The following is a 24,069-nucleotide window of genomic DNA, read 5'->3' as shown; positions in this document are numbered from 1 at the left end:
TCTAAACGTATTCACCTTGCTTTCCCTGTCTTTCTCAGCTTTAAACGCCCCCCCCCCCCCACCACACACACACACAAAGAGGCTGACTTTTCCCATCACTAACCTTGTCCAAGGTCAGGGGCAATTTGGGGACATCATAGGGCCCCAGTGACTGTCAGTTTAAACCCATTGCATTAATCTATTTTACATTTTGAAATACCTATAATTACAAAAGTCGCCCATGCCGTTATATGCACAAATGATTGGGATGACTTACACGGGGGCGGGGGGGCTTCCTAGGAGGAATGCCTCTTTGGTTTTATGTAAAAGCTGTAAGGGCATTCACGTTCTGCACTTGATTCTAGTCGGTTCATGCATTTTAATTCTCGGTTTTTATCTGCTACATTTTGCCTACCCAGGAAACATGTTTAGGCCTCTCTTAGAAGGTGTTCCTTCTAGAGCTCCTCAGAAAATGGTAACATTGTCTGATGAATAGGAAATGGATCAATTATTTCATAATTATTCATTTGTTTGTAACTTAGTTTTTCCTAGCAATTTCAATATTTTGGAGTTTATTGAAATGCAGAACTTACATTTAAAAAACTAACCATCCTATTCTGGTGTTGATGAATTCCCCTAATTTGGAATTTCTAACAGCTTTTAAAGGTATACGTTGCATGCCATTATATTCTAATTTAAAGATTTTTAGTAAATGTATAGAGTTGAGCAACCTACTTTCAGAACATCTCTTTCATCCCTAAAATATAGTTTCCATTCCCCATTTGTAATCCCTCCTCACCCTCACTTCTAGCCTCATTTAATTACTTTTTATTTTTGTTTGTTTATGTTTGTGGGGTTGTTTTTTGTTTTGTTTTGTTTTGTTTTGTTTTGAGACAGGGTCTTGCTTTGCCACCCAGGCTGGAGTGCAGTGGCATGATCATAGCTCACTGAAGTTTCAACTGCCTGGGCTCACACAATCCTGCCTTAGTCTCTGGAGTAGCTGGGACTACAGGCACGTGCCACCACACCCAGCTTTTTTTTTTTTTTTTTTTAATTTCTTATAGAGATGGGCTTTCACTATGTTGCCCAGGCTGGGCTCAAACCCCTACCTAGGCTCAAGTGATTCTTCCACCTCAGCCTCCCAAAGTGCTGAGATTACAGGCATGAGCCACTGCACTCGGCCTTCATTTAATTCTTTTACTTTTTTTTTTTTTTTTTGAGACAGAGGCTCGTTCTGTCACCCAGGCCAAAGTGCAGTGGCGCAATCTCAGCTCACTGCAACCACCGCCTCCTGGGTTCAAGTGATTCTTTTGCCTTAGCTTCCTGAGTAGCTGGGATTACAGGGACCTGCCACAACACCCGGCTAATTTTTGTATTTTTTAGTAGAGACAGGGTTTCGCCATGTTGACTAGGCTGGTCTCCAACTCCTGACCTCAAGTGGTCCATCTGTCTTGGCCTCCCAAAGTTCATTTAATTCTTGATTTGACATTTTTTAGACTTGCTGAAAACTGAGAAAATAAACTTTTCACTGCGGTCCTACCAAGTTTGACGCTGTTCCCGCTGGCTGTGTGTGTTGGCGTCTATGTGTGGCTTCATAATCTCTCCTGTACATATTAACATTGTGCCTGCAGCCTTATGATATCTTCACCTTCTTAAATCACAGGGCAGCATAATTTCTGCATCACTTTTTCATTTGTGGTACATACAAGGATGCTTCATACCTAATGCCATTTCCATCCTTTTAAACCACAGGCACATCCATCTGGAAGGCCTTTTTCTTCACCCCCAACTTCAACCCCGTGGGTTCCAATGGATGCTTTGCCACACATGTGTGCTTCTGTTTCGGGAGTTACGTCACTCATCACGACCCACCTTTACTCTTTGATATTTCCAAAGATCCAAGAGAGAGAAACCCATTAACTCCAGCAACCGAGCCCCGGTTTTATGAAATCCTCAAAGTCATACAGGAAGCTGCGGACAGACACACCCAGACTCTGCCAGAGGTGCCCAACCAGTTTTCGTGGGACAACTTTCTTTGGAAGCCCTGGCTTCAGCTGTGCTGTCCTTCCTCCGGCCTGTCTTGCCAGTGCGACAGAGAAAAACAGGATAAGAGACTGAGCCACTAGCTGTGCCTGGGGACCAGACAGATGCATGTGGCAAAGCTCACCATCTTCATTACAAACACATGCCTGAGAGTGGCATTGGGGAAACATAACTCCATCTGCACCTTGGATTTGAACTGATTCTCTATTTTATCACCTGAAAGCTTGGGCCAGAGCTCAACAGCTACTCAACTGAAGGGGTGAAGGGGATGAGGTCTGTAGTATACAGAGAGGAAGATGGTAGGTTTATGCCTTCTGTGGCCAGTCTTGGACTCATGCAAATAGAATGAATAGAGGGGCATTCACAAGGCACACCAGTGCAAGCAGATGACAAAAAGGTGCAGAAGGCAATCTTAAAACAGAAAGGTGCAGGAGGTACCTTAACTCACCCCTAAGCAAATATCTATGTCAACAGTTTAAGTTACCATTTACTCTATAATCTGAAGTGATGCAATAACCAGCATAATAAAAAGGCAATCACATAAAAAAGAGTTTAGCCATCTAAACGTAAGTAACTTTAAGATGAATGAAAGATCTTCTTTAGGAATAATAGATGATGGTAAGTTCCACTTTGGTTATTGGAAGGCAAGTCATTATTACTGGTATTCGTTAAAACACATATCAAATGCTTTTCATCACATATATAGTTATACATACACACACACACACACACACACACACACACACAGAGTATATTCTTTCCTCAAGAGGGTTAAGATGTCTAAAATAGGGACCTAGAAGCTTATCACTATTTAAGTAAATACAGTAGAAGCTCACAAATAGATTTCTTTGCACAATGATTTTTTGTAAAATTTTATAGTAATAATCCCAAGGCAAATCTCTTCTAAACTGATTTCCATTCCATAATTTGTAGTATAATTCTTGGATTACACTGTTTTCTTCAGGGAATGGAAGTTCTGAATTAAAAGCCCACTGTGGAGATGCTATGGTTCAGGGAATCTCTTCCAATGTAATTCAGAATCATTGGCCTAGAAAGTCTCTGATATTTGGAGGGGAACAAAAATCACTCACAAGCAATCCATGTTCTACACACATAAGCATAATTTCCTTTAGTTCTAGGCAGAAGTTAGTCATCAGAGAACAGTCATGTATGCAAGTTTTGTGGCTGAGAAATTTCTGTGCTTCCGATCCACAATGAGATGCATGATTTTGTTTTCATCCCATTTTCCCCAAGCCCCTGTAAATCAGGGAAGATGCACAACTGATCGCCTGGGAGAGGGCCTGATAGTGGTACAGCTGGAGATAGTTTCAAAGTCTAAACCACCAGCCCATCCCGAGGAAAGGCTCCTATGGAATGTAAAGTGCAATCATTTCTTCAGATATAAGACTTTCCCCAACAATGTGATTGGATTCCTTTATGGCAAAATCGAGAGAAGCTGCCATCCACCTGCTTACACATTCATCTCTTTTGTGGACTTGTCTGACCACCTTCTGTTTGCCCAGAGTTTGCTCAATTCCAAGACAGTGCCCATGGATGGAACACCTGTAACCCACACAGCGGTTTGCAGAGAATGTTAGCCATGACTTGGGCTTTCTGAAAGTTGGCTATAATTTCTCTATCCCTACCCACAACTCTGGGAAGTTGGAGCAAGAAGGGCATACTATTGGGCTGGGAGGATTCAACAACATTTCCCCAGTTGCCCTTTCATTTCTTCTATTTCAGATGTTGATTTTGCTTCTCTTCTAAACAAACAAACAAAAAAAAAAAAAAAAGAAAGAAAGAAAGAAAGAAAGAAAGAAAGAAAGAAAGAAAAAGAAAAAAAAGAAAGAAGTGATTCCTACCCCCTAACTCCAGAATTGTTGAAAGCTGAAAAGCATACAGGATTCTTCCTTTTAACGTGGATTTCCCATTCCAGAAATTGTGGGAGAATATGTCTTCTTGCTTTAGAAAACATTCTTATTAGAGAGGGTACTAGCTTACTGATGATGTGTTAGGATTGCTGCTGATACTGTCATGTGGAAACACTTAAAGGCACTGTTATAAACTTATCCTATAAGATAACAATGTTTACTCAAAGTCTAACATATTCAATGCAAGTAAGACTTTCTGAAAACACTTGATGATGTGGGGATGCTGCAGGATTAAATAACTTGAAGAGCCTTTATAGATTATATGAATGCCTATTTGTGTCTAGAACTAGTTATTTAACCTGTAAAATGTCAACAGCAAATGAAGGATGAAGTATATCTCTAGATGCAAATATATTGAGTTTAAAAGTGCCTCAAAATAATTGAGATCACATTTCAGGACATTTGGAAATCAGGTTGATTTGTGGTAACCATCATCATCTTAAATTTCAAACCATTTACCATCTGAAAGTTTTGATTTGAATGTATAACAGGAAATTGGAATTCTTTTGTCCAGGAGAAACCTCAAAAACCTTCTTTAAGGCATAGTTTTGTTGTTTGTTTGTTTGTTTGTTGCAGAGCTGTAAGGCATGGCTGCTTGTTTACAAAGCATCTCCTTCATATTCCCTCTGGAGTTGTATATCCAAACCTTAGTGGGTTTTGAAACTTTAAGCAAATTCTTTTAAAAAATTATTATATTTCTAGCATTACTAGATATTAAAAGTTAAGCAAATAGATTAATGATGTATACATTGGCATCATTTCACAAGATCAAGAATGCTGCAGGAAAAGCAAAATTGCAATCTACGTATCTACGGTACTAAAGAAGTCCTGTTTTTCAAAAATGGAAGCCCACTTCTCAGATTTTTCTGAAGGGCATACAATGAAAAGTGGAGGGGAAAAACACACACAAAAAAACAAGTGTTTGGCTTGTCACAGGAATCTGATTGCATTAAGTGGAAGGATTATTTACAATATGTTAATGCAAAGTTAAAATTTTTCCTTGGCAATTAAAAATGCTGTGCGCTAATACCCTGCTTTATAATGTGACTCAATTCAGCAATGTGGGGAATGTTTACTACATTTCCAGCTTGATGTCAGGCAATGGGGAATACAAGTTCCAGTTCTGCAAACATTCATCAACTTTCTTAGCTCAAGAGAGAGGCTGAGACATGCAGAGAGGAATAAGACATAAAATAGCTCTGACCTCTATGATCCAAGAGTGGGAAAAGGCTAGATTATTACCCATCAGGCATACTCTCTAAGGCCTTTTTAGGAGCCTACAAAAATGTTTTAATTTCTTTTATAATCAGAAGAAAAGAAAGTGAACATTGGGGATTGGAAATGATATTGGCATTTGCACCAACATAGTCATAAAACAGTATGTTAATATGTTTTTACTATATATATATATATTATATAGTACAATCTATTTAATATGTTTTGCCTTTGTGACCCATGAAAGTCTTACTGGGCCCTGGGGAAGGTATCCTACCCTGGTGAAGCAGCTGCTTTGCTCTACAAATACCTGAGGCAGAAATTTGATTTGAAAAATATTATTCTCTCTTCTCTTTGTTTCAACCGGATTCCTTAGGAAAACCAAACCAGTGTCAGAACAAACCCCTGAAGCAGTAAGAAGCTGGAGTGAGAAGGGCATGGTATTGGGACTAGGATTGGCTCTCATGCAACCGAGCTATTCTCATAAAACGACAAAAAGTGTCCATAGAGAGTCTGCTGGCAAGTACGTGGCCATAGGGAGCCGACATGCCCGGGAGGAAAGGTGTTGATTACATGGAGACTTCTAAAAGCTAAAGACTTGTTACCTTCTCTTTAGTGCCTAGAGAATGTGATGTGTGATGCAAATGCTCAAAACCTCTTAAATTGTAGCTGTCTGACCTCTATGGACCTCACATCCATCCCAGGCTTCATGGACAAAGATTCTACACTTGGCCACACTTTAGCCAAGCTCCTCAACCTTCTCCCAGGCCCAATCTGGGCACTTCCTTGTAAAATCCAGTTTTGGCAAGAAGTCTGTTAAGTCAGTTTAGCAAGAACACCTAACCCCCCCATATCTGTTCAACCTCAGTATCTGATCAGGCTCCTCAGCCTCCACCATACCCCAGGTGATGTCTGGTCACCTGGCCTGCCTTCAGCTAGAATCCTGTTAGGTCAGTTTAGCTGAATGCTCCCTGATATTTCCTGTTGGTAATCTTCCATCCACTGCCCCTCACCATGTTCCCTGTCTATAAATCCCCACTTTTCCATGGTGTATTCAGAGCTGAGCCCAGTCTCTCTCGCCTACTACAAGTCCCCATTGCTGTGGTCCCTGTAGCCATCACGATGGTCCTGAATAAAGTCTTGCTTACTGTGCTTGAATAGGTAGCATTGAAGAATTTTTTTCTTTGACATCATCCATGACAACATGAAACCTATTGGGACAGCATGACTGTGCAGGGTCTTCAGAGCTCAGCTTTCTGAGGCCCTCAGCATTCTTGCTTTTCCGACACCGTGAACCTGTTCCTGTTCTGTGTTGCAAGAGATCACTCAAGCCAGTGTTACTTAATACCATCTCTTTGTGTGATAGATCTGAATAAAGTAATCGTGGCATACCAACATTTTACTTTGTTGAGTATTATTTCAGTGGGAGCCTTTCCAATGAAGGAAACATCAGCTTACCGTATTAGAATGCAAGCAGCTTAAAAACTACCCATGTCTTTCTGAAAAGGAAACATTGCCATGTAACTATGTATCAGTTTTCTAAGAACTTCATGGGCCTTCTGTATAGGAGACCCTCAAATTTGGGGGTTCATCTGAGAATGGTTCTACTCATTAAGTTCAAATCCTCTAAATGATTTTTTGGTAAGTTTATCTTTTTTTTTTTTTCTTTTCACAGAGTCTCACTCTGTCGTCTAGGCTGGAATGCAGTGGCGCAATCTTGGCTCACTGCAAACTCCACCTCCTGGGTTCAAGCGATTCTCCCACCTCAGCCTCCCGAGTAGCTGGGACTATAGGTGTGAACCACCACACCTGGCTAATTTTTGTATTTTGTAGTAGAAATGGGGTTTCATCATGTTGGCCAGGCTGATCTCAAACTCCTGACCTCAGGTGATCCACCCACTCTGGCCTCCCAAAGTGCTGGGATTATAGGTGTGAGCCACTGAGCCTGGCCTTGGTAAGTTTATCTTACCTGGCAAATACATTACATCTTCAAAGTAGCAAATTGTACAATTTCTTACATTTAGTTTACATAATAAGCAAACACAGTCACTTTTATATTGAGGTCTGGGATATAAAATTTGCTTCACTGAGTATATGAGGATCTAAGGTTTCAAACTAAATTATACATGGGGATTGTAGTGTTTTTCTAAAGGTAAAATTGTTAATGAACATATTTTTATAAATAGGTACTTTGAATTGCTTGTCAAAGTTTATACTAATTTAACAATGGGTGCAAAAATAAATACACAAAGTACCATATTTACAAAGATATGCATGTTCTCCAGTGGGCAGGACCCGGTGGTTGTTACATGTGAAATAGAAACTATCTCATGTTTCAGATATACAGATTCATCTCAGTGAGTGCTGAGCAAGATGATATTTTCCTATTTCCCTTATAGTAATGTTGGCACCATGTGAGCCACTCAGGCTTGGCCATAAGTTTCCTGCATAATCCTCTATGGTGGGAGTCCCCAACCCCCAGGCCACAGACCACTACCAGTCCATGGCCTGTTAGAAACTGAGCCACAAAGTAGGAAGTGAGCGGAGGGCAAGCGAGTAAAGCGTCATCTATATTTACGGCCTCTCTCCATCACTCACGTTACCACCTGAGCACCACCTCCTGTCAGATGAGCAGCCACATTAGATTCTCATAAGAGCAAGAACCCTATTGTAAACTGCGCACACGAGGGATCTAGGTTGCGCACTCCTTATGAGAATCTTGTGCCTGATGATCTGCCACTGTCTCCTGTTACCCCCAGATGGAACTGTCTAGTTGCAGGAAAACTAGCTCAGGGCTCTCACTGATCCTACATTATGATGAGTTGTATAATTATTATATATTAGAATGTAATAATAATAGAAATAAAGTGCACAATAAATGTAATATGTTTGAATCATCCCAAAACCATCTGCCACCCCCAGTTTGTGGAAAAATTGTCTTTTAGTCCCTGGTGCCAAAAAGTTTGGGAACTGCTGCTCTATGGGTACTCTGCTTGTTGTCATTGAATACGGAAAATCGAGATAAGAGCTCAGAGGAGGGCCTAAGGGATGAATGGTAATATATTAGTCCGTTGTCATGCTGCTAATAAAGACATACTCAAGACTGGGTAATTTATAAAGAAAAGACATTTAATTGACTCACAGTTCCACAGGGCTGGGGAGGCCTCAGGAAACTTACAATCATGATGGAAGGGGAAGCAAACACGTCCTTCTTCACCTGGTGGCAGCAAGAAGTGCAGAGTATAGGGGAGAAGAAGTCCCTTATAAAACCGTCAGATCTCGTGAGAACTCACTATCACAAGAACAGCATGGAGGTAACCGCCCCCCATGATTCAGCTACCGCTCACTGGGTCCCTCCCATGACATGTGGTGACTATGGAAACTATAATCCAAGATGAGATTTCAGTGGGGACACAGCCAAACTATATCATTCTGCCCCTGGCCCCTCCCAAATCTCATGTCCTCATATTTCAAAACACAATCATGCCTTCCCAACAGTCCCCCAAAGTCTTAACTCATTCCAGCATTAGCTCAAAAGTCCAAGTCCAAAGTCTCGTCTGAGACAAGGTGAGTTCCTTCTGCCTATGAGCCTGTGAAATCAAAAGCAAGTTAGTTATTTCCTACATACAATGGGGATACAGACATTGGGTAAATACACACCCATTCCAAATGGGGTAAATTGGTCAAAACAAAGGGGTTACCAGCCCCATACAAGTCCAAAATCCAGTAGGGCAGTCATTAAATCTTAAAGCTCCAAAATCATCTCCTTTGTCTCCGTGTCTCACATCCAGGTTATGCAGATGCAAGAGGTGGGCTCCCATGACCTTGGGCAGCTCTGCCCGTGTGACTTTGCAGGGTACAGCTTCCCTCCTGGCTGCTTTCATGGGCTGGTGTGGAGTGTCTGCAGCTTTCCCAGGTGCACAGTGCAAGCTGCAAACATTTTATGATAGTTCTTTGGATTTCAAAAAGATGATAGTTCTTTGGATTTCAAAAAGATGCTTTGATTTACTGGTACTATTTTAAATAGAAGTCCTGTGCATTAATTCTTTAAAGGCTATCAGCTGTATGAAGGTAGAAGTCAGATAAACTTAAAGATAAAAATATAGTGGAGTCTACCATCAATTAATCATGGCCCAAAATTGATTATAAGTGATTCTGTAATTCTAGTATAAATGAGTGAAAATGCAGAGTTGATTAATCTGTACAACAAACATAATTATTACTATTATTACTTAAACATTGAGGTTCTTTTTGAAATATTGCATTTTGTTTCACTGGATTCTATGAGGATAATGGATTTAGAAATATATTACACATATGGAAAGATGATGTTGTTTTTAATGGCATTTGAAAATTTTAAATTTTCCAATGGATATGTTTTTATAATGTATTATTTGAATTCCCTATAAATTTTGTCACTTTTGATATTCTTTTTAAAATAGTGCCTGTGCAGTACTCTAGTAGATGCAATATTTTAGTTTCGTTGATCAGATCTTAGTCTTAGCAAAAGTTTAAACAGTGACATAATATTTTAAGCCACGCTATTTCAGCAACCTTTGAAATAATACCATGCAACTCATGTTTAATATTTCTAATTAGTTCATGAGATTCTTGCATCTTGTGCTTTTCTTTTAAAGTCAGGTTGTAAACTATGCCGTTGATGCACAGTGTAGGCTCTGTGTTAAAATCTGAAGGCATTCTCTGGCAAGGTTTGAAATTACCCTTATCTAGTGCCTCTCAGGCTGATGTGCATGAAGGTGACAAGTACTATAGGAAAAGGCTGGGGAAAGTCAGAGCTTGAAATAATTCAGGAAAGGGCACTGGTGGCACTGGTGGCATTTTATCGGACAAGGGAAATGCATCGGGTCAGTAACTACTAAGAGAAAGTCAGATCAGACAGGCCATCCATTAGAGCTTGTATCAAGGAGAGCTGTTCACATTGTCACATCAGGGGCAGAGACAAAGTGAGCTCTGCAGCACATCCCATTGCACTGAAGGGAAGAAGAGGGCAGTGTCTGGGTCCACATGCAGGTGTTACAGGCAGGGATATGGGTGGTGGTTGATGAGTCTCATGGATCCCAGACATGATTCTAAGTGCCTCAGTGGATTCTTCTATTTAATCTTTACTCTACATCTGTTAGATAGCTGTTATTATTGTACTCTTACATATGAAGTTCCAGGCACAAAAAAAACCAGTACATATATTGCTTTATGCTTAGAGTTATGGAATGGTCTTTTGGGTAACAAAAAAGGAAATGGATAGATTCGTGACCTTCGTATATGGCTGTGCATGCTGTGTACTGCACAACTCCAGGAGGCAACATTAACATAATCCGCAGTGGGAAGAACATTTTCTAAATTTGTGCAGCGCCCAACCTGTGCCACCATATGTAGCAATATCCATTAGATAGTGATGTTGCAAAAATAGATGGATATGTAAGTAATGGACACAACTGACTACCTTGATTTTTCTAGCAAGGGACACAGGAGTTATGGTTTGTAAAATCCATGGATAAATCTATGAACTAATGTATTGACATGAGACATTCTGGAGTGAAAAAGATAATCCAAGTGTACAGATCATTAAAATAGAGCTAAAATTCACAAAGAGTTGATGTTTCGCATTGAGGGAAAAAACGGCACATGATTTTGTGGTTGTCTGTTGGTTTCCTGTTCTCTGGGCATCACCACGCTGTCTGCTAAAGGTTTCCAGCTTACTCTGCTGCTCAGACACACGGTAGGCCTGCACTCTGGCCCTTTGTGAGCTGTGAGGAGATGTGTCACAGGCTACTTCAGAGCCACAGCGTCTGTCACCAGCACTTTCTCAACATCCCACACAGAGGCTTCTCCCTCCGGGTGGTCTCAGAGTTAAGATGACACCAAACAGAGTCTAGATAACTTAGGAGGAACACACAGTGTGAGCAAGAAAGAAAGCTTTGTTGCTGAAGCCACTGAGATTTGGATATTTTTCCTGCAGCCTAGATACATTCATCCTGAGCAACTTATGTTACCATTCTGTTTCTGCAAGGGAATGAGTATTACATTTTGCAAAATATTTCATTTCCCATTTTTATCCCTTAGGGAGTTTATAGCTAAGGGATCCTGGGATATTTTGGACAGTGGAATATCTGAGGCTTAATCAGACTTGGAAAGATAATTCAGATACTTGGAGCAAAGGAAAAATGAGGATGGCTTTGGGCCAGGTAAAAACAAAACAAAATGAAACTAATGTTGAGATTCACTGTATCTTCAGAAATATACACATCTACTAACTTTTACTGAATGAATATTAGGGAGGTGAATGGCACTTCATTTGGTATCATCTTACGCCACATGGAAATTGAACGATTGTACATCTTCAAATCCCTTTGTTTTAACAACTATAGCAAGCCCTGCATTTTAATGCCACTTTAAATGTGTTTAAAATATTTAATCCTACTTAATTGTATGTTAAATTTTTTGACAATCCTTTTAAAGTGAAAATAATATCTAGTAGGAACAATAATATTCCTGTGCATCCTACTTATTAGTGCTTTGAATGCAAGTAAATGGTCTTTTGACCCTTTCTCATTTAAATTGTTTGCCTTTTTTTTTTTTCATCCCAATCATGCTGAGTGAATTCTGGTGTTTAAAAAATTATATAGTGCTATTATTTTCCATGACAGTGCTTTAAAGGGTAACTTGTGTGGGGAAGCATATTTAAAATTTTATTGTATTATTTCCATCACAGCAAAGCAATGTTAAAGCTTTTCCAGGGCTATAATGGTTCCTTTCATGTAGAGTTCATTAAATTCAACAGTGATGACCCTTAGAAGAGAGCTACTAAGCCCAAATGAGACAGGGAATTCTGTGTCAAAATGGGAGCGGGGAATGGCAAGGCAAGAGAAAGGTGAGTAGGAGACGCAGAGGCAAACCTTAGTCATCCCATGTCTGTTTATGATGCAGTTTTCTGAAAGATTATAAAATAGAGGCTGAGAGAACCAACACGCTATCAGTCTCAGGGTGACAATTACCCTGTAATAGTCTATCTTCAACTATCTTAGATAATGCATGAGAAAGTGCTTGATGAATGATTCCATCCTAACCACTATTTAAGCTCCAGGGCAGAGAAAAGAACCAGAATTTCAGATCCTCACGCCTCACTGTCTTGTATGTCTAAAATGTGCAGGGATCTAATGTCAGCTCATCACTTACCATGGCATAAAAATACATATATTTGTTTATTTGTTTATTTTTGAGACAGAGTCTCGCTCTGTCACCCAGGCTGGAGTGCAGTGGCAGTGATCTCAGCTCACTGCAAGCTCCGCCTCCTGGCTTCACATCATTCTCCTGCCTCAGCCTCCCGAGTAGCTGGGACTACAGGCTCCCGCCACCATGCCCGACCAATCTTTTGTATTTTTAGTAGAGACGGGGTTTCACCGTGTTAGCCAGGATGGTTTTGATCTCCTGACCTCATGATCTGCCCGCCTTGGCCTCCTAAAGTGCTGGGATTACAGGCGTGAGCCACCACGCCCGGCCTAAAAATACATATTTCTCTGCAAAAGTTCATCTCGGTGCCTCTCTGCTCCTCAGAAGTTTTCTAAAAATAAGAGAAATCCCTTTTGGAGATGCAGAGACTTATTGTAGCAAATGACAATGCTCTTGGATTATCTTTCAATGAGATTTGGCAAAGAACAGTGTCCCTAACAGCTAGATGGCTTGATGCCCTTTCTACAATATAATGGCAATGACAAATCTATTTTTGCTTCAGCTCAGGCAGCTATGTTAATGTGCACTCTGTGAGTGCTGAACACACTTAGTACTGCCCCTCCGTTTTGAAACCTTTCATAAGAAGCCTGGAGTTAGATCTGTCCTCTTTCCTTCTGTTGTACATTGAGACTAACCTCTGTGGCTAAGCTTCCAACCTCACCCTTTTGCACTATAACCACAGAAATGTGCATATGATGGAAGGAAAAGGATTAGACTCTGCAAATTCACATTGTCCTATGTCACCAATTTTGAGGATTAAGTTTCAACACAAAATATTTCAGTTCCATAACAAAAGTCACTCTAGTGTCTGAGAAGGGTAGATGGTGAAGACAGAGGTGGCTGAATTTTAAGGCATTATTGTGATTAAATGCAATTATCTTACATAACACATTTTAATTATGCCAATAAGAGAGGATTACCCAATTAGAAAGTGTTTTCAGCTGGACCATATTAACACTCATGTGATGTATCTGTCCTGCTGTTTTAACTGTAGTGTGTAAGGATAAATACAAATTGAAATAGTACTCTAGGCTGTTTCCTGCTTGGTCAATGAATATTTTTCTGAACCATAAAATATGGATTTGCCAATTTAGAGAGTTAATAAAATTGCCCTAGATTTTCTTTTATCTTGGCAGAGGAACAGAGTTATTTTCAGCATGGAACTCAGTTCTCTGATTACTTTGTGGTCCATTTTAGTTGCCAATACCTTAGATGTTACAAAAGCAAGACGGCTTCATCAAACACTAAAGTATGACATGAACCACTACAGGAGACTCTTTGCATTTTGCATTTTTATATTAAATGTGATAATAGTTTAGATCATTTATTTATTATTTTCATGGAATTGCATTGTGCTCATGCTGAAAGGAAAATGCTTTCGATCTGCCCATTGAAGCCTCAGCAATTTGGAATGAAAACTTAGAATAAAATAATCTAAGGCATGTTTTTTGAGAGAGATTCACATGAAAATTTAAATTTTAAAACCTAAACTCATCTATGTGCTTTCAAATAGAGTACAAGATATAAAGAATATAAAGAGTGCATTGTAATTGCTGGGCGCATATATATATATATATATATATATTTTTTTTTTTTTTTTTTTTTTTTGAGACGGAGTCTCGCTCTGTCGTCCAGGCTGGAGTGCAGTGGTGAGATCTCGGCTCACTGCAAGCTCCACCTCCCAGGTTCACGCCATTCTCCTGCCTCAGCCTCCCGGGTAGCTGGGACTACAGGCACCTGCCACCACGCCCCACTAATTTTTTGTGTTTTTAGTAGAGACAGGGTTTCACCATGTTAGCCAGGATGGTCTCGATCTCCTGACCTCGTGATCCACCTGCCTTGGCCTCCCAAAGTGCTGGGATTACAGGTGTGAACCACTGCGCCTGACCCTGGGCATATTTTTAAGAAAAACGTTTTATTGTGGAAAACTTCAAACACACACAAAAATGGAAAGACTGTAATATTAAATCCCCACAACTTTATTCCCAAGCGTCAATAATTGTCACCATTTTATCTATCTTCAAACACAATCACGGTCATGATATTTTAAAATTTTGGATTGTCATCCATGAACAGAAAATAAGTGTTTCAAATGTTTCATGATATACTGCATAAATTGCTATGACAATGTGTTTCTTCAGAGTGTATATACTTTCAAAAAGGTAAATAGTAAAAGAGTTAAATTTAATAAAGATATAAACCATATTAGTATCTTGTGTATGTCAAACCGTCTCAAAACTTAGTTGCCTAATGCTATACCCACATATTTAACTGCTGATCTTGTGGGTTGACATTTGGGTTCAGTTGAGTGGTTTTTCTTAGATGACTTTGGCTGGGTCTGCTTCAACATCTGACGTTGGTTGATGAACAACTGGGCTACCTGGTTTATGACAGCCTCATCTGGAAGGCAGGAACACTTAGGGCCTCTCTGCATGTGGTTCTCTCATTCTCCAGCAGGCTAGCCCAGCCGGTCCTCAAGGCTATAATTCTAGTGGTTCCAAGATCAGCAGGAGAGGACAAGCTCAGTGTGTGGATACCTTGCAAGTCTATGCTTGTGTCTACTTGCTCTAGAGCCCAAACAAGTCACCTGGCTAAGCCCAGCTGCAAGGGTAGATATAAAGACAACTCTTAAAGGGTGTAGCTGCAAAGGCACATTACAAAACAAAAGAAAAACCAAAAAAGAACATGCATACAATGGAGGGAAGATTCTGTGGCCAGTTTTACAGTCTACTTCGTAAAGTTAGAAGTCTTATCAAAAGGAGATGAAATTGACATAGCAAATTAGGACTTCCAAAAACTCTCTTCTCTGTGAAATCAATAATAAACCTGGAGAAAGTTGTCAGAAATAACTTTTACAGAACTCTGGAAATTAGTCAAAGGCTTGTTGCATCCCCTGGGAACAACGGTGGGATCTCAGTAAGAAGAGTGTGCACGTTGGCATTTGAGCTTACCCTACTGCAAGCCTGTATTCTCCCACTGAATGGTGGCTGAAAAAACAGCAGTCCGTGGGTTCTCCAGCAGGCAGCAGAGGGAGCAGAGTATGGCTGGAGCTTCAGGAAATCCTCATTCCTGATGATGGTGTATTTATCTGTGTTTGACCTGATATGGAGTTGGCTAGTACAAAGAAATATTTTCTCTGAGGGAATGAAGCCCTGATACGTATAATACATGGATAAATGTGGAAAATAATGCTCAGTAAAAGAGCCTGATACAAGGGAACACAACATCTAGGATCCATTTATATGAAATGTCCAGAACAGGCAAACCCATAGAAAGAGAAAGGAGAGATAACCTTTGCCAGGGGCTGGAGGGAGGAGGGATAAGGAGCGACCTCTCATGGGTAGAGGGTTTCTTTTTACAGGGATGAAAATATTCTGAAATTAGGTGTTGGGGTTGGTTGCACAATTTTGTGATAGAAAACCACTGAATTGTCCAGATTAAGATGCTAAATATTATGGGATGTGAATTGTATCTGACTTTTTAAAGAATGAAATCTATCATTTCAATATTTTTTTTAAAAAAAGATAAAGTAGACTGGGCTTGGTGGGTCATGCCTCTAATCCCAAAACTTTGGGAGGCTGAGGCGGGCAGATGGCTTGAGACCAGGAGTTCGAGACCAGCCTGGGCAACATGGGGAAACCCCGTATCTACTAAAAGTACAAAAATGTGGCAGGCACCTCTAATCCCAGCTACTTGGGAGGCGGAGGTTACAGTGAGCTGAGACTGCACCATTGCACTCCAGCCTGGGCGACAGAGCAAGACTCCATCAAAAAAAAAAAAAAACAAACAAAAAAAACGTTGCAATCTCTGCAACGTTTAGTCCAGACCAGCACTCTGTTTTTCTTCGTCTGCCCAAGGTTGTAAAGGCAACTTCAAAACCGAGTTGTCCCAAAGGAGTTGAAGACTTACTTCCATGCAAAAACCTGGCCATGGATGTTTATAGCAACCTTATTCACAATTGTGAATTGGAAGCAATGAAGATGTCCTTCAGTAGATGAGTGGATGAGTAGATGGGTGGTACATCCAGACAATTGAGTATTTTTCAGCACCTAAAAGAAATGAACTGTCAGGCCACAAGAAGGCATGGAGGAAATTTAAATGCATATCACTAAGTGAAAGAAGCCAGTCTCAAAAGGTTCATACTGTGTGATTTCAACTATGGGACATTCTGGAAAAGGGAAAACTGTGAGAACAGTAAAAAATCAGTGGTTGCCAGTGGGGAGAAGGAGGGATGAACAGGTGGAGCACAGAAGATTTTTAGGGTGGAACACAGTGAACCTACTCTGTGTGACATTATATAATGGTGGATCCATGTCATTATACATTTGTCCAAACCCATAGAATGTGCAACACCCAGAGTGAACCCTAATATAGACGGTGGTGATGATGATGTGTCAATGTAGGTTCATCAGTTGTAACAAATGCACTGCTCTGGTGCATGAAGTTGATAATGGGGGAGGCTGTGCATGAGTTGGGGAAGGGATATAGAGGAAATGTCTATACCTTTCACACAGTTTTGCTATGAATGTAAAATTGCTCTAAAAGTAATATTAACTCTTACATACATAAAAAATAAGGTTTTAACTCATAATAAACATACACACCAAGTGGTGACGCTTGAGCTGTAAGCTGGCCACCTAGGTGGACTCATTCAGCTTTCCCTGGGTTCTAAGATATAGAGTGTACTCTTCTATCCAGAATGTGCATTTTGTATCTGACTTGAACCTGGACCCCAACAGAATGCCACCCCAAGTCCAGTGAGCCTATTTCACTTTGCCCATGTGAAAAATACTCCACTATGGGGCCCACCATTTAATGCAATATGAACAGTGCTCCAAGGACTTGTGTACTATAGCCATCCCCTGCTCCAAACCCTTCCTTTGCTTGGAATCTCTGGCCAACTCTGTCCTATCCAGCTCATATAGTTTGGCTGTGTCCCCACCCAAATCTCATCTTGAATTGTAACTCCCACAATTCCCACGTGTCCTGGGAGGAACCTAGTGGGAGGTAATTGAATCATGGGGACAGGTCTTTCCCATGCTGTTCTCATGATAGTGAATAAGTCTCATGAGATCTGATGGTTTTAAAAATGGGAGTTTCCCTTCACAAGCTCTCTCTCTCTTTGCCTGCCACCGTCCATGTAAGATGTAACTTGCTCCTCCTTGCCTTTCATCTTCCACCATGATTGTGAGGCCTTCCCAGTCATGTGGAACTGTAAGTCCAATAAACATCTTCCTTTTGTAAATTGCCCAGTCTTGGGTATGTCTTTATCAGCAGCATGAAAACAAACTAATACAATAAATTGGTACCAGTAGAGTGGGGTGCTGCTAAAAGGAAATCTGAAAATGTGGAAGCAACTTTGGAACTGGGTAACAGGCAGAGGTTGGAACAGTTTGGAGGGGTCAGAAGAAGACAGGAAAATATGGGAGAGTGTGGAACTCCCTAGAGACTTGTTGAATGACTTTGACCAAAATGCTGATAATGACATAGACAATGAAATCCAGGCTGAGGTGGTCTCAGATAGAGAAGAAGAACTCATAGTGTTTTAGCAAAGACACTGGTGGCATTTTGCTCCTGCCCTGGAGATTTGTGGAACTTTGAATTTGAGAGAGATGATTTAGGATATCTGGCAGAATAAATTTCTAAGCAGCAAAGCATTCAAGATGTGACTTGGGTGCTGTTAAAGGCATTCCATTTTATAAGGGAAGCAGAGTGTAAATGTTCAGAAAATTTGCAGCCTGACAATGTGATAGAAAAGAAAATCCCATTTTCTGAGGAGAAATTCAAGCCAGCTGCAGAAATTTGCATATGTAATGAGGATCCAAATGTTAATCCCCAAGACAATGGGAAAAACATATCCAGGGCATGTTAGAGGTCTTCACGGCAACCCCTCCCATCACAGGCCTAAAGGCCTAGGAGGAAATAGTGGTTTCATGGGCAAGCCCAAGGTCCCCATGTGGTATGCAGCCTAGGAACTTGGTGCCCTGTGTCCCAGCTGCTCCAGCCATGGCTGAAAAGGCCTAACATAGAGCTCTGACCATGGCTTCAGAGGGTGGAAGCTGCCAAGCCTTGGCAGCTTCCACATGGTATTGAGCCTGCGAGTGCACAGAAGTCAAGAATTGAGGTTTGGGAACATCTGCCTAAATTTCAGAAGATGTATGGAAACTCCTGGATGCTCAGGCAGAAGTTTGCTGTAGAAGTGGGGCCCTCATGGAGAACCTCTGCTAGGGCAGTGCAGAAGGCAAACAGGGTCAGAGCCCCCACACAGAGTCCCTACTGGAACACTGCCTGGTGGAGCTGTGAAAAGAGGGCCACCATCCTCCAGACCCCAGAATGGTAGATCCACTGACAGCTTGCACCATGCACCTAGAAAAGCCACAGAAAATGCCAGCCTGTGAAAGCACCTGGGAGAGAGGCTGTACCCTGCAAAGCTGCAGATGTAGAGCTTTCCAAGACTATGGGAACCTACCACTTGCATCAGGATGACCTGGGTATGAGACATGGACTCAAAGGAGATCATTTTGGAGCTTTAAGATTTGACTGCCCTGCTGGATTTTGGACTTGCATGGAGCCTGTAGCACCTTTGTTTTGGTCAATTTCTTTCATTTGGAATGGCTGTATTTACCCAATACCTATACCCTCATTGTATCTAGAAAGTAACCAACTTGCTTTTGATTTTACAGGCTCATAGGCAGAAGGGACCTGCCTTGTCTCAGTGAGACTTTTGAGGCAATGTTGAAATGAGTAGAGACTTTGGGGGACTGTTGGGAGGTCATGATTGGATTTGAAATGTAAGGACATGAGATTTGGAGGGGCCAGAAGTGGAATTATATGGGTTGGCTCTGTCCCTATCCAAATCTCATCTTGAATTGTAACTCCCACAATTCCCACATGTCATGGGAGGAGGCTGGTGGGAGATAATTGAATCATGGAGGTGGGTTTTTCCCATGCTGTTTTCATGATAGTGAATAAGTTTCATGAGATCTGATGTTTTTAAAAACGGGAGTTTCTCTGCACAAACTCTCTCTCTTTGCCTGCCACCATCCATGTAAGACGTGAAATGCTCCTCCTTGCCTTCTGCCATGATTGTGAGGCCTCTCCAGCCATGTGGAACTATAAGTCCATTAAACCTCTTTCTTTCCAGTCTCAGGGTATGTCTTTATCAGCAGCATGAAAACAGACTAATACACCGGCTTATCCCAGCTCTGACAGCCTCAAGTGCACAGATTTCTGGCCACTCTTTTTTGGGGGATCTTTCTCAACCTGGCTCTGAATAATTAATCTTATTCTCAAACTTTCAATCCAAACTTTACTTATCTTCTCCAGTTTGGCTTTATAGTTTAAAATTGGCTGAGAATTTGCCCCACTATTCATAGTTAAACTTGTCCATTCAAATGGAAATTAATCCTCTGTATTCATTCTCATTCTCACTAGCTTCTGTAACTCTCTTGTCCCCATTTCTACATGGGTATTTATCAGAAACTCTTTTAGTCTCTTACCTAAGATGCAATGACTTTTGCAAAGCAATCTAGATAAAATTATTTAAAAATTGAGTAGCTAACATGACCTTTCAAAGAAGCATGTGTTTTTGGACTCTCTCTTATCTGAGGTGCAAATCACTCTAGACACCATTACTGAGCTCAGTTACCATTCAATATAGTCTGAATTGCCTGCATAAAAATGAATACAATACCTTACAAGAAATTATTCCATAAGAATCGTCATGGTCTAAATATATGTATCCAATATTTTGTGTATTTTTCATTGACCTAAAAATCTCACTTTATAAGTGATTGTTTTGATGTCATCAACATTTGTATCCACTTCCTTTTTAGAGGACGATGTCTTATCTTTCTTTAGGCTACCCTGAAATAAACAAAATAGCTCATGGAATTTCCTGTGTTAGCAGATTCCAACCTTTCCACAGGTTCTAAACCCCAAGTGATAACATTGGTATATTTGGAAAGGTAGATTTTTAACAATAAAAAAAAAAATGAAAATGCAGACATAGCTAGTTCTAGGAATAAAAATACTGGAGCCACAAGGCAAAATCGGATTTTTTTTTTTTTTTGCAGATAGTATAGGCTTAAAACAACTTTAACCCATCTTTGAGGATAATCACAGGAACAGGGCCTTGGCCTAATTAAAATTACGTATTCCAAAAGATATATAACATAGCTTTCAGTTATCCAAGACATCAGATACTTGGTGGTTTGTCAATGATAAATAAACTTTAGCTATACAAGTAAAGCCTTAAAAAGGACAAAATGATTTGTGTATGTTTGCTCTTATGCATCATTCAAATTGATTGGTTAATTATTCCCTTATTGTCCGAGCTGTTTGGCATTTTGCAAACAGTTTTCACAAGGCTCGATGTTCTGAAGAAGGTGTAAATTTTCCAAGGTGAAGTAGAATGAATGTGAGTTAACTTATTGATGCTGGCATCACGAATTAAATAACTGGTTGTTATTGACTTACTGAACCACCAGACATGTCATAGAGGAGCTCAACTCTATATAGATTCTTAAATAAAAGAACTTGATCATTTTGGTGACTCAAAATGCAGTCAAATTTCTTAGTCATATGTCATGTGATTAATTTATGTAAGCATTTACACAAATTAGTATTTAGTTTTAAAAGTATTTCTGAATATATGGAGTTCGATGGATGTGTTTCAGAACTGACCTTTACTTGCATGGGTTTATTTTCATTCTATTGTCGTTTCTTGATTTGGAGGTAGTTTATTGGTGGTCTGTGGTCTTCACCTCTTTGATGCTAGTGCTTTCTTCTGTTGAATCCTGTGGGCAGGAGGACCACAGGCATAGACCTTCAGAGGAGTATATCAACTCTGGCTGAGGTCCTGCAAGCTTTGGCTTGGACGTGTCCATGTATCAGTCAGCTATTTCCACAACAATGCTGCATAATAAGCTAGCCTCTAACTCAATGCATAAAAATACACATTTCTTCTCATGCTCTTTTTTTTCTGGGAGTCATCTATTGTGGCTTTACCCCATGTGTTACATTCAGGGCCAAGCTTGGAGGCAGAGGGCAGAGCACCCAAAGGACAAGAAGAAACACAAGCTGCTTTTCAGATTTAAGCCTGTAAGTGTCATTTCTGTCTACAGTTATTTGGTCAGACCATTTGTCAGTGAAGTATACTCTCATGGAGCTTGAGAGAGACTGTACTAGTTAGTTTTTTTTTGCTGTGTAATAAATTGCCACAAACTTAGCAGTCTAAAACAATACCCATTTATTATCTCAGTTCCATAAGCCAGAAATGCAGAGGAGCATAACTGGGATCTCTGCTCCAGCTCTTACCAGAATGAAATTTATGTATCATCTAGGACTTCTGGTCTCACCTGGAGCTGAAGATTCTCTGCCAAGATCAATGATTATTGGCAGAATTTTTTTACTTCTCACACTGTCCACATGGGTTCCTCCATCTTAATTTTTTTTTTTTTTTTTTTTTTTGAGACAGGATCTCACTCTGTAACCCAGGCTGGAGTACAGTGGTGTGACCATGGCTCACTGCAGCCTTGTCCTCCCCAGGCTCAGGTGATCCTCCCACCTCAGCCTCCTGAGTAGCTGGGACTACAGGTGTTCACCACCACATCAGGCTGATTGTTTTCTTTTGTGTATTTTGTAGAAATGGGGTTTCTCCATGTTGCCCAGGCTGGTCTCAAACTCCTGGGCTCAAGCAATCCTCAGCCTCCCAAAGTGCTGGGATTACAAGTGTTAGCCACCACACCCAACCAGGTTCTTCCATCTTTAGAACAGCGATGGAAGGTCAAGTCCTTCTCACACTTCAAATCTCTCTGATATTATCCTCTGTCTTTTTCTTACTTCTAAGAGCTCGTGTTATTACACTGAATCTACCAGGTAATCCAGGGTAATCTCCAGTTGAGTAGGAAGCTTATTAAGTGAGCTTGAGTAACCTTATTCAGTCAGAAGATAAGTTCAACTAATTCAGCTGAAGAATTCAACTTAAGTTATTATAACTTGGAAGATACATTCAACTGATTAGTAACCTTAATTACATCTGCAAAATCCCTTTTGCTATGTAACCTACTTATAACCATAGGAGCAACACCAGAAAGTGAAAGTCATGATGGTGAAAATTCTGCCTACCCCAGAAACAGAGGCAAATATTTGCTTAACAATCTCCTACCTCACCCTAGCCGTATTTTGACCTAAAACATCACCATGACCTCCCCAGTGTTCTTGCTCCATGTGACCAATTCTCTTCCACTCTTTCAGGAAGTTGTAATTGGGAAATGGGTTATTTCAACTTTTTAAAACATCTTATTGGTTACCAGCATGGGCAACATAGTGAGACTCTGTCTCTACAAAAATATTCAAAAGTTAGCCAGGTTGATGGCATATGCCCATGGTCCTAGCTACTCAGGAGCCTGAGGTGGGAGGATCACTTGAGCATAGGAGTTTGAGGCTTCAGTGACCTATAATCACACCGAAGTGTGAGTGTCAGGCCGCAGAGCAAAACTCTGTTTCTAAAAAATAAGATATACAAAATAAAATATCTCATTGGCTAAAATGTAGTCACACAACCAAGCCACAGAGGAGGCTGGGAAATGTAGTCTTTAGCAGACTAGCTACATGCTCAAATAAAAAAAATTCTATAATTGTGAAAGAAATGCAGAATAGATGTTACTATCTGCTTAGCACTGCAGATAGTAAAGGCTGCCAGTGTTAAGCCAATATCTATTGTAATGACTTACTTACATTCTAGTATGTCATCAGTCTTGCTTACATTACATCATTTTATTCTTATACTATAGCCATGAGGGAGTGACAGTCTTCTCAATTAACAACTTTGAAAAACCTATGATACTTGAGGGTATTAGTGTTTAGTGGGTGAGTAAAGTAGGGAAGAAATTCTAGGTAGAAGGTGGTAGGGGAGACAAGGAAGACAGGGTGAAATATTATTCTACAGTTTAGCAATTGCAGTTTCTTTAATGTTCTTGTGCCTATGTCTGTGTGTGTGTCTGAATTTGTGTGTGTTTATGTGTCTGTATGTGAGTATGCCTTTGTATGTGTTAATTATGAGGGCTGAAAATGAGAGCTATGGTTCAAGAGACTAGCATTGTAAGGTTTTAAGAAGGGGGCTAAAATGTTTATCAGAAATTAAACATTGGAGCTGTTTCTTTGTTGTGTCTGTGGTGCCTACAGAACCCATATCGATCAGCTGGGTGAAAGGTGACATACATAAAAGGCGTGGTGGCTCACCCCTGTAATCCCAGCACTTTTGGAGGCTAAGGCGGAAGGATCACTTGAGCCCAGGAGTTTGAGACCAGCCACACAACAAGACCCTGTGTCTACAAAAAATAAAACACATTATATATCTGGGCATGGTGGTACATACCTGTAATTCCAACTACTTAGGAGGCTGACGAAGAAGGATCAGTTGAGCCTAGGAGTTTGAGGCTGCAGTAAGTCATGATGGTGCCACTGCACTCCAGCTTGGGCAACAGAGTGAGACCCTGTCTCAAAAAAAAAAAAAAAAAAAAAAAAGTAACATGTTTTGTAATTAAAACGAGTCACTCAAGATATCACTGCCTAGACAAGGGATACCCAAACTATTTTATTGGAGAGCAAAAAATACTTTCCTTTGTACGATGTTCCATAAAACTGCAGA

General features: G+C 40.4%; 1 protein-coding gene across 8 annotated transcripts in view; it reads left to right on the top strand.

Annotated features, from left to right (window-relative positions):
* Positions 1-24,069, top strand: part of LOC105478088 (steroid sulfatase) — a 428,088-nt gene that overhangs the window by 189,976 nt on the left and 214,043 nt on the right. For 6 of the 8 annotated variants that reach the window (XM_011735060.3, XM_011735058.3, XM_011735059.3 and 3 more), the window contains one exon: positions 1,732-6,565. The exons of the other annotated variants lie outside the window; for them this stretch is intronic. In XM_011735060.3, coding sequence (XP_011733362.1) covers positions 1,732-2,105 — 374 coding nt within the window. In that variant the 3' untranslated portion in view covers positions 2,106-6,565. Of the gene's footprint in view, positions 1-1,731; positions 6,566-24,069 lie in introns of those variants that run through there. 8 annotated transcript variants of the gene reach the window in all.

Source organism: Macaca nemestrina, chromosome X, assembly GCF_043159975.1.
Source record: "Macaca nemestrina isolate mMacNem1 chromosome X, mMacNem.hap1, whole genome shotgun sequence".
Taxonomy (NCBI): Eukaryota; Metazoa; Chordata; class Mammalia; order Primates; family Cercopithecidae; genus Macaca; species Macaca nemestrina.
The sequence above is the reverse complement of the archived record's forward strand: the minus strand, read 5'-3'. Positions and strand labels throughout refer to the sequence as shown.